A 21,448-nucleotide genomic window follows, 5' to 3' on the forward strand; every position below is an offset into this window, starting at 1 on the left:
TTCCCGTATCGCTTCATCCAAGGCGCCGCTGGGGAACTGCGTGGGGGGATGAAGCGCCGTGGTGGTGGAGGGGTAAAATGAGCCTTTCCAGCCAGCTTTCCCGCTGGCCCGGGTGGAAAAGGGAAAACTAACGCTCAGCCGTGGCAACGGGGGTCCGGTACCGGCAGCACTCCCCGGGGACGTGACGGTGCAGGGAGGGCGGCAGGAGCCCGAGAGGCGCCCGCACCGTCCCGTCCCCGTGGCGGGGGCCGTCCCCGACGGCGGCCACCCTCGGCCGGGAGGTGGCAGCTCTCCGCGGCGGGAGCCCTGCCTCCGCGGCCGCGCACCCCACCCGCTCCCGCCCCCGGGTCCCCGGGGGTGCCGGGAATAACTCGTTCCCCGTCAGGGGCAGGAGGCGGGGCCCGCGCCGTATAAGAAGGGACCGAGCGGGCGTTTCGCTCCCAGGTCCTGAGACGCCTTGTCCCATCCCCGCCTCCTACCGCTGCTCACGGCGTGACCCGAGCCCGGATCGGCCCCTCGGGGAGGCGACGGCGGGGCTGCAGCGGGAGCACCGGTGGCACCGAGGAGCAGCAGTACCAGCAGTACCAGCTGTGCCAGCAGCGGCGGCAGCAGCAGCAGCAGCCCCGCTCCCACCTGCCCGTGGCAGAGGCTGGAGCTGCGACCGTCGCGGAGCGGCGTTTGGTGCCCGCGGTCCGGAGTCCCCGCGCCGCGGCCGTGCGGCGCCGCGTCCCGCTCGCCGATGAGCGCCGCCGCTCTCTACAGCCTGGACTCCCCGGCATGTTATAAGAGCTGGTGCCTGGAGCCCGCCAACTTCTACGACGCCAAGGTGGGCAGCGGCGGCGGGCCGGGTCCCGCCTGCAAGCCGGGGGCCCGTGGCGGCTGCGGGATGAGCGGCGAGGAAGCGGGGGGCGGCCTGGGGGGCAGCGGCACCAACCTGGCGGAGCTGAGCGCCGCCGCCCCGGCCATGTACGAGGACGAGAGCGCCATCGACTTCAGCTCTTACATTGACTCTATGTCGGCCGTGCCCAACCTGGAGCTCTGCAACGACGAGCTCTTCGCCGACCTCTTCAACAGCAACCACAAGCCCGAGCGGGGCGGGGACTACGGCGAGTATTTGCCGCCGGGCGGCGGCGCCGGCCGCGACCCCGCCAAGGACCTCGGCGCTGCCATGACCACCCTGCTGGGCGCCGAGCCCCGCACCGCCTCCTCCTCCTCCTCCTCCTCTTCTTCCTCCTCCTCCTCCCGCGGCGCTCTGAAGCAGGAGCCGGACTGGAGCGACAGCGACCTCTCCTCTTCGCTGCTGCCCTCGCAAATCGCCACCTGCGCCCAGACCATCATGAACCTGAGCGGGCAGCCCACGCCACCCACCTCCCCCGAGCCGCCGGGCAGCAGTTCCCCCTCCAGCTGCAGCACCCGCTCCCCGGGCCCCGCCGCCGCCGCCGTGCCCAGGCCGGCGCAGGGCGTCCCGCCGCCGGCCGCCGCCGGGGGCAAGGAGCGGGGAGGCAAGAAGTGCGTGGACAGGTTTAGCCCCGAGTACCGGCAGCGCCGGGAGCGCAACAACATCGCCGTGCGCAAGAGCCGCGACAAGGCGAAGCGGCGCAACCAGGAGATGCAGCAGAAGCTGCTGGAGCTCTCGGCCGAGAATGAGAAGCTGCACAAGAAGATCGAGCAGCTCACCCGGGACTTGACCAGCCTCCGGCACTTCTTCAAGCAGCTGCCTAGCGCCTCCTTCCTCCAGCCCGGCTCGGGCACCGACTGCCGGTAACCGGGGGGGAGCGGGACGGAGAGACGGACTCCGGGAGACGGTGGATAAATACCTCAGAGGGCCGTGCCGGGCCATGCCGCGGCGTCCCGGGCCGGGCCGCGCACGGGAGGAGGCGCGGAGCCGCGGCGGGACGTGCCGGCTCCGCGGCCGCGCTCGGAATGTGGCAGCGACGTGGGGCGATGCCTGGGTCTTTCACCACGAAACTTGCGAAAAAGGGAAAAAAAGCTAAATATATTTTTTTCTTTTCTCCCCTTAAATTATTTTTGTAATGATAGTTTTCGTCTTTTCTACATTTTACTCATACCGATGCAGCTATGGTACATCTGTTAAAATGATTCAAAATCCCATGTATTTTAGACAGTAGGATGGATAAAAAAGACTGAGCATGCTCGACCTTTTATATCGATTTTTACAGCATTTCTAAGAATAAAGAAAAGCATTTTAAATCAACCCTGCTCTCGTTTGCTCTGTGTCGTGACAGCAGCCGGCCGGCGGCGGGGGAAGCTGCGCTTCCCGGGGAGGGAGCTGAACACGGGGTGAGGGGACAAGGCGGGACGGGTCCCAGCAGCTGAAACGGGGAGGTGAGGGAAAGCTGGGGGCGAGGGGCGCCAAGTTATGTCCCAAAGCATCCAGAGAGCGATGCAGGGGTGCGAACAATCGTGAGACTCCTCGGCCGTGGGGGTTGCGAAGTCTGCTTCCCCCGGAGCGTCATCGCTGGGCCGGAATGCTGAGTCAGGGGTTGCCGCGGCGCTGACTGGGACTGAGCAGCTGCACAGCAAGAGGGGCTGCTCTGTGACCAGGACTCTGCCAGAAACACAGTATTTTATGAAAAAAAGTACACGTGACCACAGGAACACCACTGGTTAAAATTTATGCTGAAAAACCTCCAAGGGGTTTCCATTCCAGATAATGCAAAGCTGCACCTACACTCAGGTGTTCTGGAGTTTTGGAACCAGATATAGTGAGTCCCAGAGATGATGTTGCACCCACAGGCTTCATCCTGCTGTAGGCTGTAGAACTGTAGGAGCTGGGCACTTTCACTGGTCCCTGCTAGCAAAAGTGAGAGCAGGCAATGCTGCCTGACTGAGTGAATATATCATGAAAGGTCAGGCAACTTGTCTGAATTTCGGTAGTGCATGCACAAAGATGACAGCTTCTGTAGGGCACTGGCAGAAAAATGGCCTGACACAATAAGCACCTCCAGCTGTCCCAGAGACTGAAATCTTGCTAATTTCAAAGGGGAGCCTCGGTTTCCCATACACACCAGTATCCTCTACACAGGAATCGGCTGAGGTCCCCTCTTTCCTTACAGGAAGGCAGGTAAGAGACTGAAATATTTGGAGGAGGGGGGGAAAAGGGGATTTCAAAAGCTGGGTCGTTCCTTTAGTAATCATGGCATACATAAGCCTGTTTGCTATCAGTCTGAGCCACAGGAATGATCAGTGTGGCAAGTTCGTTGTTCTTTTTCTGCTAGTTAATCCCATACGAGACCTGTGCAAAACCACTCATTCCTCCTCCTCTGACCTGTAAGGGGCTTTTAAATACTGTGAAAGGGGAAAAAAATCCAGTCTCTAACTCTTACAATAATTCTTACAATTATACACACAGAGGAAGATTTTGATACTATTTATCTGATCTGTAATCCATGTCTCCACAGTCTGGGTGAGGATAGTTACATGGCCTACAAAGCAGTTTGCTCCTTACCCGTAACAGAAACTGTATAATGAAACACCCGTTCTGTGGGAAGCTACAGATAACGCAGTACTTCTATGCTTAAAGACCAATTAGCTGTAAAACATTAACTTTATATGTGCTTGACACTTCAAAATATAAGCTTTATTCAAATCTCTGTCTGTATAACAATTATTGCAAGGTGATAACAACTCAGAATTTGTGCACCACGTGGCATTTTGCAGCTGGTCTGGAATCCACTGATAAAACTCAGCTTAAACCACTATTCACTGCCTATAGCAAAGTATTTATTTCAAAAAATATCAGTAAAATATTTTCCATTGACACATAATATTTACAGTATTGTATAAAAAAAAAAATCACAACCATTAAAAACTTCCAGAACGAGATGTTTTACATACATAAACAGCAAACATACCAAAGAACTGTATTCTTAAACTCTGAACTGATCCGAAAGAGTTCAGAAAGTTAAACAGGTTTTTTTTATATGGATATTTTTTCAGTGATAGCACAATGTGCTTTGTAAATCACAGTTTTAATAAACTATCTTAATGCTTATCACACTTGCATTACACATTATCTGTGGCACTAGTTAACAGATAACCACATTACAAAGTCCACAGATACTATAATAGCTGACTAGAGTTCACTTCTGTCTTGCTGCAGCTTCCAGAAGAACAATTTCCTCCAGTGCAACACAGTTGGGGTGACTGGTTACAGAGTGGACGTAGCAGTTCAATAACCCCACCTCCTTTCCCAGCACGCTCTGCACCTCGTAAGTCTGCGGGAATAAAAGCATGGTGAGTAAAACAAACAGTCCTGGACATTCTGTTCTAAACAGCATTCAGCTGGGAAGATGCAGCCTGCAAGATCCTCTTCCAACAGACAACTTTTTTAAAGGACTCAGAAGGGTACGTTAGAACTGATAGAATGAATACATTAATTTTCAATAATTAGATCACACTCCTGCCTCAACTGCTGCTTCCCGACCGGGGTTTAAAAACAAGCTGTTTAAAAATCTAAAAAGTTACAGTGATGTTGAAGTCAATTTTGCTGAAGCATAACCTGCACGTGCTCCCTTTATCTCACTTTCTGACACACGCAGCACTTCCCATGTGCTGGCAATGTGTATATACATACTTGTATATTGATTACTTTGGCTAACTGATCCACTAAAGGAAAAACCACTTTGTTACCCTTTTTACTCTACCCACTCCCTCCACTTTAACTTTGTGTTGTTCATGCATCTTTTACCATCACCAGCACCTACACAGTCCCTCCTGTTTAATGATCTGACCAGCATTTTACCCATGAGTTGTGCCTGAGCAAATTTGTAGAGACTGTATTCTGTGTGGAGGAGAGGGATGCAAGGCTGGGATGGCTTCACTAAGAGGAGACAGCACGTTAACAGAAGAACTGGTAACAATGATAGTTGATACCTTGCTTCAGAGGGTATCTCAGATGGCAAGTTCACATCCATTTCTTTCCCTGATGGGTCTTGTCTATGACCAGCCCCTGACCATGCCCCTGCTTTCATCTGGGCTGTGCTTCTCTACAGGTATGTGATACCCACGCCTGTTGTCTGGTTCAAGGTATAAACAATCTTTTTCCTTTTTTTCCCCTAGATTTTTTTACCCCAGACCGGTTCTGCAGTCCAGTTCACTGTGCAGCTGCACAAACAGCTCTACTGGTGTGACAGAAGGGCTGCCACAAAGTAAGGAACAAGCATCCAGGGCCAGCAACAGCTAAAACCAATCTCCTTGCCAAAAAAATTGATTACAAAGCTACACCCTTAAGAAACTTCAGCAGCACTGGCAAAAAAATGACACCTCAAGTATTATTTCTTATGATTAATCTTTATCCCTGCATTTCAGCTAGGGAAGAAAAAAAATCTAAGTTGCCAGACTTCTAAATGCTGGCATTATACACATTGAAACATGAAAAAGAGGTTGTTTGAGTTCTAATAACTTGAAAAAGAACTATGTTTTGCTAGTCTGTGACCAAACCAGGCACATCCTGTAAAACTCAGCAAGACTTAATTGCTATTAAAGAAGCAAACACATTTTGGAAATTTCTTCTATCAATTTGCTTAAACGAAATATACACCCTCCCACATAAGAAAAATAATTTATGATTTCAGAGTAACTTTCCACTTTCAATATTACCATAAATTCCATTAAAACCATGGAGCATGTAATAGCAAAATGCTGTAAAACTTGTAAGACAGGGAAAGCAAACTGACCCCAATACATGTCACTGAAGATACTTAACTGGGATGATAAAACAAGACAACGAGCCAACCTTTGCTCCCTTCCACGTGCAAGGGAGAGGGGAGAATCTTGGGATCCTAACTGGACTTAATGACTCTCTAAAGGTGCCGCTCCTTCCCTGCTGGCCATCTGGCAGCCAATGCCAGCCAGGCACCTATCCGGGTGCCTCCTTCACCTGTGATAAATCTGGGTCACTGTGTCAAATGTCAGAGTTCTTCTGATATCTCAGATTAAAGGAATAACTACTTCACGATTACATAAACTGTACTTTAGCCCATGGATCCCCGTGGCTTATGTGTGTTTCATTCATACCATTATAAAGTAGTACCTTGCACACAATTTGCAAATTCCTCTACTACTTCCACCTGCCAGTACTTGGACTGTATGTCTGCTGTCTTTGGATCCTCAGCCAGAAAATGGACTAAAAGCCCAGTGCTGCCTGTCACAGCTCTGAGTGCCTGGACATGGTGCAGTTTGCAGGTAGCTCTGCAGATCCGCAGCTGAGCTAAAGATGTCCACACAGCCCATCTGCAGCATCCCTCTTCAACAAAGGAAGGTGTCAGTCTGATCATAGTCATGAGACAGCAGGACATCAGCAGCTGGAAGGTGGGATTGCCAAAGGGCCCAGCCCACCCAAATCACAGGCTGGACACAAGAAAGTGCAATCTCCTAGTGCAGTTCTGAAACGAACTGCCTGGAAAGTCAGAATCTCTATCACTGGAAGTTTTCAAGACCCTGCCAACAAAAGTCATAGCCGACTTGCCTCTACATTGGCAATAGCTCAGTGTGGATAGGAGGTTGGACAACAACCTCCAGGAATCCTTTCCACTTCTATGATATGACTATCTTCCCACCTGATTCATGTCTCCTGTACTCTGCGTCTACAGTAAGTTATGTAGTTTAACTTCCTTCAATCAGCATTCATTATACCTACCCCATCCTCACTGGTGGAGGACATCAGGAGAGAAGAGATTGTCCTTTGCAACAGCTGGAATGAGAAAATTCACAGGTTTTGTTCATGACAAAAATCTTATACATATGCAAAGACGTTCTGCTTGCAGGTTAAAACAGTCACATAGAAGAAAGCTTTATCATTTTAATATCAAATGTTTTTATTTCTCTGGCCAAGAAAACAGAGAAGACACAAACGATGTTCAGAATGGAAGTCTAGAAATAAGCACTCCTTTTAGACTGGGGAGACTGAGGTTTCCCAGGGCCCAACCTAATAAGCCCTTCATCTGGGCCATAGAACAGTTTGCAAACCTCAGTGTGAACTCGATGATTGTATTATTTGAGCAAGATCTTGAAACTGGGTTCTTAGCCCAGTGAAACACAAGTTTAGTATCAGATTAAATTATGGGATAGTCTTACATATTTTGTCTTCTGACAAAGCTTTTTGTAAAAGTGTGCCTTAGAGTACCTATGTGTCTACATACAATACACAGAACCTTATTTCATGCCATACCTTTACTTTTACTGTACTCTGAGATCGGGATGGACAACTCAAGAAGACTTCCAGCTGCATTTTCAAAACCGGTGTAAAGACAACTTCAGAGCATTGTTTGCAATACAGCAATTCTCTGAAACACACAAATAATGTTGGAAAAACACAGAGAAGTGGAAAACCTATCAGCTGTAAATCAAAACAAATAAAAACCCAACTAGTTTATTCTGTAAAATAGTTTGCTGGTAGACTTTCAGTGGGAAAGCCTTGGTAGGGATTCAGTTGATAATAGCAAATAAAGCTCTTCTGCTGGCAGTAACTCTTGGAGGACCTAAACTCTTCTGGCAGAGGATCTTCCTTTTATAAGTTCTGGCAATATGGAGGGAGGTTGCTATTTATAGTCACCCCACTTAAGCAAATATTAATCTCATAACTTTCTAAAAGTTATGGCACAGGAAAATTTGTAGTATACATTTGGCCCAAGCAACTTATTGACTTAGGCCCTCATTCAGCAAATGTTCAGTGTTTTCAATGCACACTGAACAAAATTAAGTTCAGCTATAAGTGCTTGTTGGAAGCACTTCTTAAACAAACCATGATACTTCATTCATTCTCCAAAGGAAGCAAAAATGTCCTTCACAGGTGAGATATTTTTTTAATTGAACGACACTACTATGTGAACATACACACGTCCTTAGTTTTTGCATGACAATACAATATAGGTCACTTGTTTTTTATTTTCATCTTTTTTTCCCTCAAGGACTATATGTAACAAAGCATAAGCAATAAATCTTCTCATATTTAGGAAAATGTTATCTATTTCAATAGGATCAAACCCGCCCAACTGCTCCTTATAGTTTTTGTAAGCTTTTCCAGTAGAAAGAACCTCTCCTTTCTATCTTTTTCTTTCTTTCTTTCTTTCTTTCCTTCTTTTTACACTTTGACTACTCTTGTCCTGCTGGGTTTTTATTCCACCAGGTATCTCAGTCTCTACAAGAGGAAGCTGGCTAGGCAGCTGAAGGGTAGGCTTTCCAAAAGCATGCCAGTGTGACCCAGGTTCAGCATTTCAAGTGGTAACAGGTCCTGTATAGTCAGTCTTCACATTCAGGACAGCCATACTGCCAGAATTATTCAATGTCCTTTTTAGAAAGGTGATAAATTCAGTAGGTCTGAAACACAACTCTTCCACACTTAGATAAATCTCAGCAAAGATCACAGTTCAGTATAAAAATGAGGTGAATTGGGGGTGCACAGAGTAACAAGGCAGGGCACACAAACACATGCAGCTACTTTTAAAGGAACTTAAAATCAGACCTGTAGTTTATGTGTATGTTTATTAAAACTAACATTATAATGCAGTGGGCTATGAAGTCTTTATAAACAAGGCTTTAAGACTGATTTTTTAAAAAAGTAGTAACTGCAAAATCAAACCATTTCATATCTACTTGTATCTTTCTTAATAAATTAATGTAACCTTGCAGGCTTTATCAGTTCATCAGCAATAAAAATACTACGTCTTAGTTCTAGGAAGGAGCAAAGTGCAGCCTGTGCCTGCAGGAATCATTGCATCACCTATTGCTATTATGGCTACATCTACAAAACACCTGGAGTGCTCCGGAGCATGCTGACTCTCACCTGTCCTGGGGACACAGTTCCAACTTTCCATTTCCACATCTGTCGCATGTAGGCCAGGAGAAAGCAGTGCTCTCGTTAACTCCAACAACAGTACCTGCAGAACATGGAATTCTTACAAAATGCTAACATTAAGCCAGCAAACACAGTCTCTCTTGGCTTCACAGCAGGTTTGAGCCTTTCTGACCCACAGCTTAGGACTTGTCAGAGCAAGAATCGGCTCTTTCAACAATCTCGCTCCCTTTCTCCTTGGTCCCTCCAACAAGGGATGAAAGTACAGCACAGTATGTTACACTCTAAAAATACCAGAAGGTAGATAATTGACAATTGACTTTCCAAACAGGCTCAGTTCTTTTGGTTTGGATTTTATTGCTTTTCTGATTTGTTTTCGCTTGTTTGCTTTCTTTCTGGTCCTCTGATGTTTCCTTGGCAATAAACAGCTAAAAAAATCATCAGATCGGATAGCTTGATATTGATATTTAGGAAACATAAACCAATGAGAAGCCCCAATCCCTTTTGAAAACAACAATACAGATTAAATGGAGTTATTCTTCATTTATACTGATTTAAGAGAGATTAGACCTGGCCCACAGACTTAAGTGTGTGCCTAAGAAGGGAATGCCAAAGATACTTTGGACTAATAAAAAGGGCCTCACTAGTTTTGGCAAGAAAAAATATATTCAGGGTTTTATGAGAAGCCAATAAAGAGCGTATTATATTTTATGGTAACAATATGATGATATTATGAGAATTATTTATGGAGAAAAACACATCTGAGTATTCACCTGTAAGAACAAAATTACACTAAAATAAAACCTCACTAATACAACAGAACTACAGACTAAAAAATCCAGCTCCTATTGAGCAAGAATCTCACATTCTATACCACATGCAACAGAAGAAAGCCTTGGAGACTATGGAGCATTTACACCGTCTGGACTGTAAAGCAGGCTGTTAATCCCTTACTTTTCTGGTTCTCCTGGAGCAAGGAGGGAGCTACACCTAAACTACAAAACTGTAAGATTTTCTTTGTGAATTCAAAGGACAGGGAGTCTGAAGATATGGAAAGCTGCTTCTCAAATACAACATTTACGACCCAATTGCTAAGCATACATTGAAACTACATGCATTACAGTGACAGAATAAGCAATTCTATTTAACCCCTTGGACTCCTACAGAAATAATTTTGATTATTCAGTGTTTGTGATAAGCTTGGAGTTTCCATCAGCACTTGCTACTACAAGGTAGGATGCTCTCTGCCACAGCACAGGCATGTTTCTCTTTGAATGATGTGAATGCTGAACAGAGTTAAATCCAGTTGGTGGCCAGTCACAAGTGGTGTTCCCCAGGCCTCAGTGTTGGGGCCAGTACTGTTTAATCTCTTTATCAATGATTTAGACAAGGGGATCGAGTGCACCTTCAGTCAGTTCCCAGACGACACCAAGTTGGGTGGGAGTGTTGATCTGCTGGAGGACAGGAAGGCTCTGCAGAGGGATCTGGATCCATGGGCCAAGGCCAGTGGTATGAGGTTCAACATGCCAAAGTGTCAGGTCGTGCACTTGGGTCATAACAGCCCCAGTCAGTGCTACAGGCTGGGGGAAAAGCAGCTGGAAAGCTGCCCAGTGGAAAAAGACTTTGTGGAGCTGGTCGACAGTGGACGAACATGAGCCAGCAGTGTGCCCAGGTGGCCAAGAAGGCCAATGGCATCCTGGCCTGTATCAGCAGTAGTGTGGCCAGCAGGATCAGGGCAGTGATTGTCCCCCTGTACTGAGCAATGATGAGGATGCACCTTGAGTACCATGTTGAGTTTTGGGCCCCTCACTACAAGAGGGACATTGAGGTGCTGGAGCATGTCCAGAGAAGAGCAATGGAGCTGGTGAAGGGGAGCTGGGGTTGTTTAGCCTGGAGAAAAGGAGGCTCAGGGGGACCTTCTTGGTCTCCACAACTATCTGAAAGGAGGCTGTTGCCAAGTAGGGGGTCAACCTCTTCTCCCAGGTAACAAGTGTCCGGACGAGAGGCAATGGCCTCAAGTTGTGCCATGGGAGGTTTAGATTGGCTTTTAGGAAGAATTTCTTCACTGAAAGGGTGGTCAAGCATTGGAACAGCTGCCCAGGGAACTGATGGAGTTACCACCTCTGGAGGTATTTAAAAGACATGGGGGGCATGGTTTAAGTGGTTTATTTGGCAGTGATGGGTTAATGGTTGGACTCAGTGATCTTAAAAATCCTTTTCAACATAAAAGATTCTATGATTATTGTTTATCAAAAAGAAAAGCTATCAATTGGTTTGCTGAATATGTTACCTTTTTAATTAAAAAATCATTTTAAAAACAAAACAAATCCCCTTTTCTGACAGATGTGTTTCTCTCTAAGACTCTTCTTTCTCCCAGCTCTGTGCCATACTGCATCTGCAGGATGCCAATGCACAAGTAATGCAAGTACATTTGAAGGAAATTAATCAGGATCATACTGATGAGATTATGTACAGTGGTTTATTTTGATGACAATGTAGAGTTCCCTTGAGAAAACCACCAGACATCACTGAAGTCAGACCAACTCAAACCAGCAACAGTCTTGGGCACCCTGTATGCAAAGTGATTTCTCAAGTTTAAACTGCTGAATTGTTGCACATCTTTGACAAGACTCTTGATTTTGCTTAACATTCACAAATCTTTTGAATATTTTCCCAAGATCCTTCTTTTCAATGGAAAAGCCAAAATTAGATTTTCACCTATTTGCTATTTTTAATGAGTTGTGGCTGACATCATTAAGAAGAGATTGACAATAGGACAACACCTGACAAAACAGGTCTCTTGTGTGGAATGCAAAGTAACAATCTGGTTGAAACATTCAAAAATCAATGTGTTTGGTTTTGGGTTTTTTTTCCCAATCAGTTGCCCAGAGTAATGGGACAGGAAGGGGAAAAGTTCAATCAAAAAGAAAAACCTAGGTAAGCTGATTGACCCCATTTTAGTCACACTATTAAGAGGAAAACTGAAAAAAAACCACACCCCTGAATAAAGACTTCAATATGAAAACATTCAACGTCAAAATTCAATCACTGGTGGTGAGTCACATACTAGGCAAATATCATTAATCAAGTAATATTCCCACATATCATATGTGGTATGGACTAACTAGAATTTGCTCATAAGCATGATTAAGAGGAAAAACAATTTCGTGCAGTATGAACTGCCAACATTTAAGTCATCCTGACTGCTACTATGCAGAAAAAAGAGGTTGGAAATTACATTCCAATGCACAGTGATAAGAAAATAAATATATTAACCCTGAGCTCACAGGTGAAAACCACAGATTCATCTTGCAAAGATGAATAAACTTTTTATTAGAAAACAACCACAGGTTTTCACTCATCTGTTGAAGAGCAACACACTCCATCCCACAGCTGGTATGACTGGACCTCCCCGAAACAAGAATTTCTGACAAACTCATTGGATCTGCAACATTGTCCATTTCGATGGGGGAGGAACCTCTGAAGTTCATCCAGACCAGAGTTGTACCAAGTTGCTCAGGGCCCAGCTGTAAGCAGGAGCTTGAACTGGAGGAACTTCAGAAGTTCCTTTCAAAGAAGGGGTAGAGTAAAGCCTGTGAAGCTTTTTTAAGAGTTAGGTGGGAGGATGCCTATGTACAGCACATGTAGGTGACTGAAAGTACAGGAAGTAAAAGAATGCACAAAGAAAAAGAGTGAATGAAGTAAGACTGCTTCATGTTGGAAGCCAGACTAACAACTCTCTGAGTTAACAGACAGGGACAGTGACTGAATTTTAGAGATTATACATTTTCCTCCATGCATTACTCCATCAAATACATATTCTCCCACCAACAAAGTAGAGTCAATGCTATTAGTTTCACTACTTCGGCAGGAAAATGTAGGCACTAACTAAATGAAATCCAAACCAGTGACTGTATCTCTTAAATGCTATTAAGTTATTTCAGTTACACATAAGAGTGAGAGTTATGGTCTATATATATCAGTAGCATAGGTATAAAGAAGATACTTTATATTCTGTGTTGGTATCCAGGCGTGGGAACATAGTGATAACTGCACAAATTCCAGATTAAACAAGACAAGGTTGTAGGATTAATTTCTCCTTTTGTCATTCTTCTATCTGTAATACAGAACAGGTAAAGCATGACATCTCCCATGTATGTAAAGTAAGTACTTGTTTACACAACAGCTCACAAAGGTGTATTTTCTTTGCTCTACTGGAAAAAGAAAGGACAGAGAAATGTTTGCTTTATCCTACTATGCACACTGTCAACAAGAAAAGGCACTTCTCATACAAAAAACTAACAGCAGAATGTTGACAATTCCTAGCATAACTATTGGAAACGTTAAAAAAAAAGTCAAAAAGCATTTCATACCCAGTGACAGAAATATCTTTCAAGTAACTATATCAATGCAAGATGTACGTAACAATCAAGGCTTTGAGTGAAGTGCCTCTAGTTGTGATTGGTTTTCATTATGAGCTGTTAGAGTTCAACATTTGCACTGCAAGGGACTCATTTATTAATCACAGAGGTATTGTGAACTTGTGGCTCTACCGTAGCAGAAGGTATGTTTAGTAAAGGCTTTGCATGGTTTCAAACTGTCTTCTTAGTGCATGACATTATAGCTGGAAGGATTAATTTGTAAACCATTATTTTCTACAATTTTAAAGTTCATTCATCCAGTGAATACTTAAAGGTGTAAATGTCAATCTGTATCAGGAATTTTCTATAAGGGCTCCTGGAATCATAAGAGTTAAATTAAGAAAGGAAATAGTCTTTAAAAGCCAAGAATTGTTGGGCTTTTAAGGACATTTTCCTATAGGCACTCTACAGCTGGGAGGCTTAAGAAGCTGTCTGGACAAAGCATTAGAAAACACACAGTAGGAAATGTTTCTGCATGATTAGGAAATGTTAGAAAATACATTGTAAGAAATATTTCTGCATGGTTTGTGGTAGAACTGAGATATTAGACAAACCTATGATCCAAAGTGGCTGGTGAGCAAATATTGGCCAAGTTATGCTAGATTAGTATGGCAAAACACTAAATTGTCCCACTGCAGCAACGCTTCAGGGAAATCAGTCACTAACCCCTACCATTCAGGATCTGGGTAACATATCTTATCCATCTGCCTAAAAAATATTGGTATACCTCACTGCTGCTAACATCAACAAGGCTAATATGAACAGAAGGCTCCTGAAAGAAGACAGTGAAGGAAGGAATATAATGAAACAGATTGTACATTAAACATTTATTTTGGGGAATGAGTAAGTGGGAACAGAGCTTGGCCAGCAACAGGCAAACAAAGCCCACAAAGAAGTATAAAATCGTAAATATTCTAATGACCCACAGCAATGCTGTGCTTTTTTTATCCCTCCACGCTGTTTGTGCAAGAAATCAATATAAAGACATAAAAGATTAAAGTGAGCACAAATAATTAACCACATTCATTTCAGGAAAGGCCATACAAACCTCTTAGAGCACAAATGGAGTTGGCCTGTGTTGTAGAATCCAGCTCATCGAGTCTGACAGGGCCAGTCAGCTCACTGAGGTCAGCACTGGCAGCCGAGCACAAAAGAGGCTTTTGTAATAAGAGAACAGTACGTTCAACACAAATAATCCTACCTGCCAACAAAGACATTTCAACTCAGTACAGTAACAAGGAAAAAGGTGACCATGTTAATTGTCATGGCCAATAAAGACAACAATCTCTGCCAGCTACTGAACAGATGAATACACTCCATCAGGTTTTCTCAATGACAAAATATTTTCCTTTCAGTGATACATGCATCATGCTCTTGATACACTTCACAACTCCCAGGGAAAAAAAGAAGTTTTAAAAATTTGAACACGGCAGAAGAGAGTCTGATGCCACCCAGAATGCATTGAACCACGCTCCCTGAAAACAGGTTACCATCTCTTCCCTAGTAATAAGCTTGGGCACCCCTTGAGGTGGTCTTACTTTGTTTCCAAGATTACAAAGAGTAGGTGCATGCAGTGTTTTATTCTCTAAAGCAGAGATTTTTGCTTCAGGACACAGTCATTTGCACAGTTTTGTATTTTCAGTTCACTTACATGTTGGAAGTGACTGAAGGCGTGAGATGTGAACTACCCAAGCAGTCACTATACAGCACACAAATTGAACCTCATAAAAAGAGTAACTGAAGATGAAAGTAGTGAACCACCATAATTTCATGATCTGTGTGGTGGCAAAGGCTCACACCAAAGATGGTATAGGAGAGCTTGTAAAATTTGTATATCTAGGGACACATGAGTTTCTTAATATTTTTGAGTCTTCTGTCAGCTAGCAAATTCAACTGACACGTTATCAGATTCAAATATCATCAGGGAAGACTGACAGTAATATTAGTGGACATACAACAAGATTACTGAATTTCTCATTTACTTTGGAGATCAAGCTAAAAATATAAAAAAAGAAACCTTAGAGGAAAGCTCTAATTACAACCCCTTTCAAATTTCTCATGCCAAACTTGCGAAGTCTCATCTTCATCTGAGAACGAAAGTCTCTAGAGGTTGCATATTGTGGTGTCATAGATAGGGATGCTATTTCTTTGTGACTCCAACTGCTTCAAAACCACAAGTAAAACTTACCATTTCCCCACAGTGCATCCTTGAAGAAGACAAGTCGCGAGGTAACACCGAGGGCTTCTGTGATTTCCGTACTGAGAGCACATGATGCAGTGACTGCCACAGCAACAACTTTTGGAGTCATATGAACCACATCTTGCAATGTGGAGTCAGTCACAAACAACAAAATCTCTCTTTGAGTTATAGGAACACTGTGTTTTGTCTATCATTAAAAAAAAAATACAAAATTGGAATTCAATTGCTAATTTTTTTTTAACAGAAGGAAAGACTAAACATTCTTATATTTAAATAATTAATAAAACTGACAGAAATTATTACATTTAGGGCTTGCACAGGATAATGAGTCAAAGCTTTACTAGAATTTTTCATTATTCCTTACTGCAGATACAAACATCTCTACCTTAAATTAAGTTTCCGAGGTTGACACTCTGGAATCTTGGCTTTACTTCTGTCAACCATCACACTTTATCATAATTCACTTGGACTCTACATGGGATTTGAAAATATATTTTATAAAAAATATGTATTATTTATTTAGATAAAATATATGATATATATATATATATATATAAAGCTAACCGGATGGTTTTACTAAGACTTACATAATTTTTGCCTTAAAAAAAAAAAAAGAAGGAAAGACTATTGCTACTACTAATATTATTCCTTTGTGAGCATATTTTCTAGGTCCTGTTATCAGATTCTCAGGAATTCCAGTCCTTGGTTAACAGCTACTGTCTAGTCCTTGGTTAATAGCTACTGCAAGTTACAAAGTTGGAGCTTTTTCTTTCAGTTGAACAAAGCTCTAAATATTTCAATGATGCATAAAGTTAAGGAAGTAGATAACTCATAAGTAAGAGACACAGGAATTCGCAATGACAATGTAAGTTTTCTGCCCAAGACAGGTATAAAAATATCATGGTATGACTGAATTAAGGTCCATCATAATCAATGAATAAACCCCCTACATTTCAGCTCAGTCCTTGTATCTGAAAATAATCAACACACCATCAGGAGTGTTTTTTAAATTTTTCACACTGGGATAATGAACAAGACAGACATTACATACACATCAGTGCTTATTCCTGAATCTCTAACAAAATCAGTTGGGTTACAATTTGATGATTAGTGCTTTTATTTTGTTTTGTTTGTTTGGTTGATTTTTTTTTACACAGCTTATAGTATCTATGTGTGTATGTGAATTTTCCCAAGCTTTAGAAAAATGGATATTTTGCATTTACCAATGCAAGCAATGTGTAAATTTTCAGATTCTAATATTTTAAAGTATTTGACTAAGATTAAATAACTTCCTTAATTTAAAATGTTTTTGTTGATCTTTCTAATTAGTCTGCTGATCAAAAATTCACACTTAAAACATTTAACTGAAAATTGAATACTACAATGATTGGAGAGACACATACCATTTTATTCCCGAAGTTGCATGTCTCTAGCATAAGGTAATGCAACGAGAACCCCAACTTTTTGTCTTTAGTTGAATTCGAATCTTGGCACCATTAACCACACTAAATCCAGCTTTCTGTTCATGCTAGCAGCTTTTAAAGCAAACGTGGTAATTGTAAAGTTACTGGGAAAATTTACAACTCAGATATCACAGTTATGCCCTAATGAAATATATGCTGCCTAGTGCATTGATGCTGTTTCTTTGCCTACTAACTACATACATTTGAGTACCTTCTCTACCTAGATAGCATTAGGACAGCTTCAAAGAAAGGATTTTTACATCTATCCCCTGAGAATTAATAACATGAAAAGCTGTGTTTCAGAAGAATCATTCAAAAAGTAAATAATAATAACAGCAAAAATCACAAGTTAGTATAAAATCATCATCTTGCTATGTGTGACAATTTGTTCAGAACAGAGAGGACACAACAGACAAATAGCAGCAGGATTGAGTTATAAGGAAGGACAGCTCCTTAACCACAGATGGAATATATTTCCTCATATTCCTTCTGAACCACAGTACAGATTCTGAGTAATAATAAAAACATATTTCCATTCCCACTTTACACAAATTAAGTAGTATTAATTTAAGTAGTTAATACTGTAGCTGCAGAGACTAAATACTGTTTTTTAAAGTACACCTGAATTAGCTCACATAGCAGATTATTTAATAATTATAAATCTGCAAAATAAACCAAATCATAGTCCCTTCCTCACTTATTACAACTTGGTGATTTTTCATGTCAAAGGTATGTCCTCTTGGCAAAGGCAACTGCAGGAAACAAGCTGCTGTTCGTGATCTTCTTCTGGGAGGATTAGGCAAGTAATACATTACCTTTACATTCCTAGAGGACTTATCCAGAAAGTTAAACATAAGAAGAATATCTTCTATTGCTTTTCCATCATTACTTTAAAAAAATTTGTGAGCACTCACGTTATTCACTTATGTGCTTACAGTTCGGCAAGTGAATAGTCATTAAAAAAAAACAGCTAATAAACCTCCAAGTAGAAAGAAAAAATCATAGATTTTTTTATCTGTTAGTTAATATTCCATTCTTCAAAATCACATCTGTTCCTGCATGCTTCATCTTTTCTCTAATTCAGTGATGAAGAGCTTTTACAGAAGAATACTGATGACCCACATCAGCATCTCAGATGTAGACATTCCTGAATACAAAAAATGTTTGGCTAGGATGCCTCTAGTCTGCAATTTTATTTTATTTTGCACTAGAACAGGTTTCTTGGAAATAGAAGTTAACACATGTATGTGTCTTTCTGTTAGAAGGCTAAAGATCCCATCAAGCTAGCCCTAATTTCATGTTTGCAAATGCTCTGTTACATTCTTGCTTAGCATGGAGAAAACACAAAAGATACCCCTCGTCTCTGGAGTTAAAAGTACTCCCTGCCTAAAAATTAAATCATAACTCATTGGCTTCTGAAGCAAAAGGGCAAGACCTAAATTAAATTTATGTCTCCACTGGTGGGAAGCATCTCCAGCTATTTTGCTGGCTGTTCTGGAATTTCTTTGTCTTTGGTTCATATGCTTTGATTCACACTTTGTTTCTTGTGGAGCTGATGGACAATTGCAAATTATTCTCCACCAGAATTCAGTGCTGGCTGTACTAAGGATCCAGTCACCAGGAAAAAATAAATAAATCAGCAACAAGAAATTCCTTTAACTACTAAGGGAGTTAGCAACATTTTGAAAGAAAATTGTAGCATCATTCAGAAACAAATAAAATATAATTGTAAGCTTTCTGGCACAGTATGGATGGCAGATGTATTTACCTAAGGGTTCCTCCCTTTTACTACTTACTGGACCATAAAAGCCAAATTTGCCTGAGGGGCTTCTATGGAAGTCAGTGAAAATCATCCACATACTTGCATGAAAAGAGCAAAACTGTATTTTTATATAACCATCATCTGTTCCATTCTATGCCTCAACATTCGACTGACTGGGAGCATTGCATAGCAAGATTTGCTACGTACCTAAGGACAGCATTTAGCGATAAATGGAGTCTCCACTGCAAGCTCCCTTTTCAGGGTGCAAGATTGCCTCTGGTAAGATAGCAATTTATTCAGGAGTAATTCACTTTCTAGGTTGAGTGGCATTGAAACTGGAGATGCAATTCATTTCACCCATATTCACAAGCATTTTACACATGATGATAATTCTGCCCATACAACTCTTGAAGTTAATTCCAGAAGGTTTTGGGTTTTCTCCGAAACAAGATGAATGATGGCTTCTTCACATAAACAACATGCTGATTTTATGCTGAATTCAATACTAAGTGAAAAGATTACCTGCAGCCTTAGATAGAGCACTTGCGCCCCAAAGCTACAACGCTTGTTACAACCATCGATCTGAAAATAGTACAAAAATAGGGAATGAGACAAACTTGATACCAGAGATCCAGTGGTAAAAAGTACTTGTTATCTGATTTGTAAAGCAGATTACCCGAAGAATTTCCTTTAGACCATGAACAGCTGGTGGCTGGTACAAATTAGAAATCTGTTCTTCCTCATCCACTTCCACATGTACTTCACCAGACTGAACAGTAAGAATATAACAGAAGCTGGGAGGAGGAAGATTAGTTGTCACCTATTAAAAAGTAAAGAAAAGAAAAGTGACCTTAAAACAGGTACTTTAATTTGGCCAGTCAAGTTTTTCGATAATAGGCAAAATGAACAAAACAACTTATATTTTAAGAGGGATGGGGAAACAAAATTATATGGTTAATAACAAGGACTCTGATGTAGAAGTTGACTTAATAAACCAACATTCATAAGTTATAAGTGAAATCAGCTTTTGTGCATCATTCTTTCCATAATCTGACGTTGATCCTCATCACAAAAACAACTCATGATTTGGCACACTTGGCAAACACAGTGACTCTTTCAAGGTGCTTTTTGTTGTTTTGCATTTTTTTACTGTATGGTAGGAGTGCCTTGACTATTTTTTTTTTTTTAACGTCCATAACTTTTCTGAGATTTGGGGACTTTTGCATGTGGGTGGGTTTTTGTGATAATAAACAGCTGCCGAACTTTTAAAGCTGCCAAATTAAATCCAGGACAGCACAAGGAGATAATGAAGAACAGGAATGCAAGAGCTGCAAGAACTGCTCTCTTTGTGTTATGCCAGATTTTTCTTTCTCCCTTAAAAAGTACCATGACGTAACAACTTTATCAACCACCACTTAAAGAGGTCTCAAACTAGAAAGACTTGTCAGAAAAGACAATGCTAGAAGATAATTTTTATGGCAAAATACTCTTTTGGCAATGTTTGTTGTTAATAAAGCTCCTAATTTCATAGAAGAAATATGAATCTACTAAAGACAGCTGCCCACCCATTAAAAAGAATCTGCATAAAGAAAAAAGCAAAAGAAGCTGATACCCAAACTCTGTTTGCCTCTGTCACCAGTAAAGAAGGCATCTAAATGTATATATGGCTCAAAAGAAATCAGTTCCATAGACCTCTTCCCAATAACATTATCATCATGCTGGCAATATTATTTATGTACCTGTATATAAAACTGCTTCCGTAAAACTGTGCATAAAGCTATAATGTTTGTATCAAGAAAAATGTATCTCAAGTGAAAGAAATCCACTCAGCCAAAAACATGCAGCATTAGAATGCAAGTTGTGATTCTTCGTGGAATGAATTACCATTTCAAACCCATGACAGAAGTGTAAACTACATGATTATGGAAAGTTTCTTCCATTTTCAGATTGCTAATAAAATAGAAAAAAATCAGAGTCATAACAACCCTAAACAACATTTAAGAGCTTTGCTCCAGCCATGGATATTCCCATTCTGTTGCCCACACTATTTTAATGCAGAAAAGCATCCATTTCTCTGAGACTTCTAAAACATGCAGATGAAAGGGAGAGTTAAGGAGAGTACAGCTATTTCACTCAGTTTCAGTTTTGATTTTTTATATAACTAAGGTCTGAGCTTTTCATTCTTCAGTATAACCCTCTGGGCAGTGTAAAGAACACTCCACATTGGAGATAAAAGATTCTCAGACTTTAGAAATAAACAGCAGTATCCATCTTTAATGTTCCCTGGTTTTGAAACTTGTTTATTTCCAGCTTTCTCCTTATTTTTTTTTCTAGAACCTGCATCTCACTTGACTCCCTTATGGTCTAAACCAAATTTTTAATACCACAGACTTTTTCCCCAAAGAACAGCCTATTCAAGAACAACAAGCACTTGGCTACCCAGAAGCTTCTCAAATGATCTCGTATTACCAAAATGACACTTGATATGACAGAGCTCCTTTTCAAAGACAAAAGCTAATTAAAGGAAAATTACAGATGTGAATTGAGCTTTGCAAATACATAGTAACATACTTTAAATCCATTTTTATACCTCCCCACCCTCTAAAAACAAAGAAACATTATTTTAGTAATTAGTTTTGTTTTCATCCTTCAACTGACCTCATATGAAACAAGTATCAGTCAAAGTTATCCTAATTAGAGGAAGACCTGCTTCCAGCAGTCAGTCTGTCTTCACAGAAGTTAATCTTTGGAAAAGTACTTTCAAACCTAAGGCTAAAAAGTGCTTCT

At 41.7% G+C, this 21,448-nt stretch overlaps 2 protein-coding genes across 4 annotated transcripts in view; one reads left to right on the forward strand and one right to left on the reverse strand.

The window, feature by feature from the left end:
- Nucleotides 1–423: 423 nt before the first annotated feature.
- On the forward strand, nucleotides 424–2,215 carry CEBPD (CCAAT enhancer binding protein delta). Its single transcript, XM_064653642.1, has one exon. It carries the CDS (start codon nucleotides 740–742, stop codon nucleotides 1,763–1,765), a length of 1,026 nt encoding a protein of 341 aa, XP_064509712.1. The 5' UTR covers nucleotides 424–739; the 3' UTR covers nucleotides 1,766–2,215.
- Nucleotides 2,216–3,579: 1,364 nt separating this feature from the next.
- SPIDR (scaffold protein involved in DNA repair) overlaps nucleotides 3,580–21,448 on the reverse strand; it is a 199,162-nt gene continuing 181,293 nt past the window's right edge. Inside the window, exons 13-20 of one of the 3 annotated variants that reach the window (XM_064653599.1) lie at nucleotides 19,338–19,481; nucleotides 19,184–19,243; nucleotides 15,425–15,623; nucleotides 14,285–14,437; nucleotides 8,807–8,900; nucleotides 7,193–7,307; nucleotides 6,662–6,715; nucleotides 3,580–4,238 (exon numbers count right to left, since the gene is read on the reverse strand). In XM_064653599.1, the coding sequence (XP_064509669.1) occupies nucleotides 4,104–4,238; nucleotides 6,662–6,715; nucleotides 7,193–7,307; nucleotides 8,807–8,900; nucleotides 14,285–14,437; nucleotides 15,425–15,623; nucleotides 19,184–19,243; nucleotides 19,338–19,481 (954 nt within the window). In that variant the 3' untranslated portion in view covers nucleotides 3,580–4,103. The other 2 variants (XM_064653609.1, XM_064653617.1) reach the window with 2 other exon arrangements.

This window comes from Pseudopipra pipra, chromosome 1 (assembly GCF_036250125.1).
Source record: "Pseudopipra pipra isolate bDixPip1 chromosome 1, bDixPip1.hap1, whole genome shotgun sequence".
Taxonomy (NCBI): domain Eukaryota; kingdom Metazoa; phylum Chordata; class Aves; order Passeriformes; family Pipridae; genus Pseudopipra; species Pseudopipra pipra.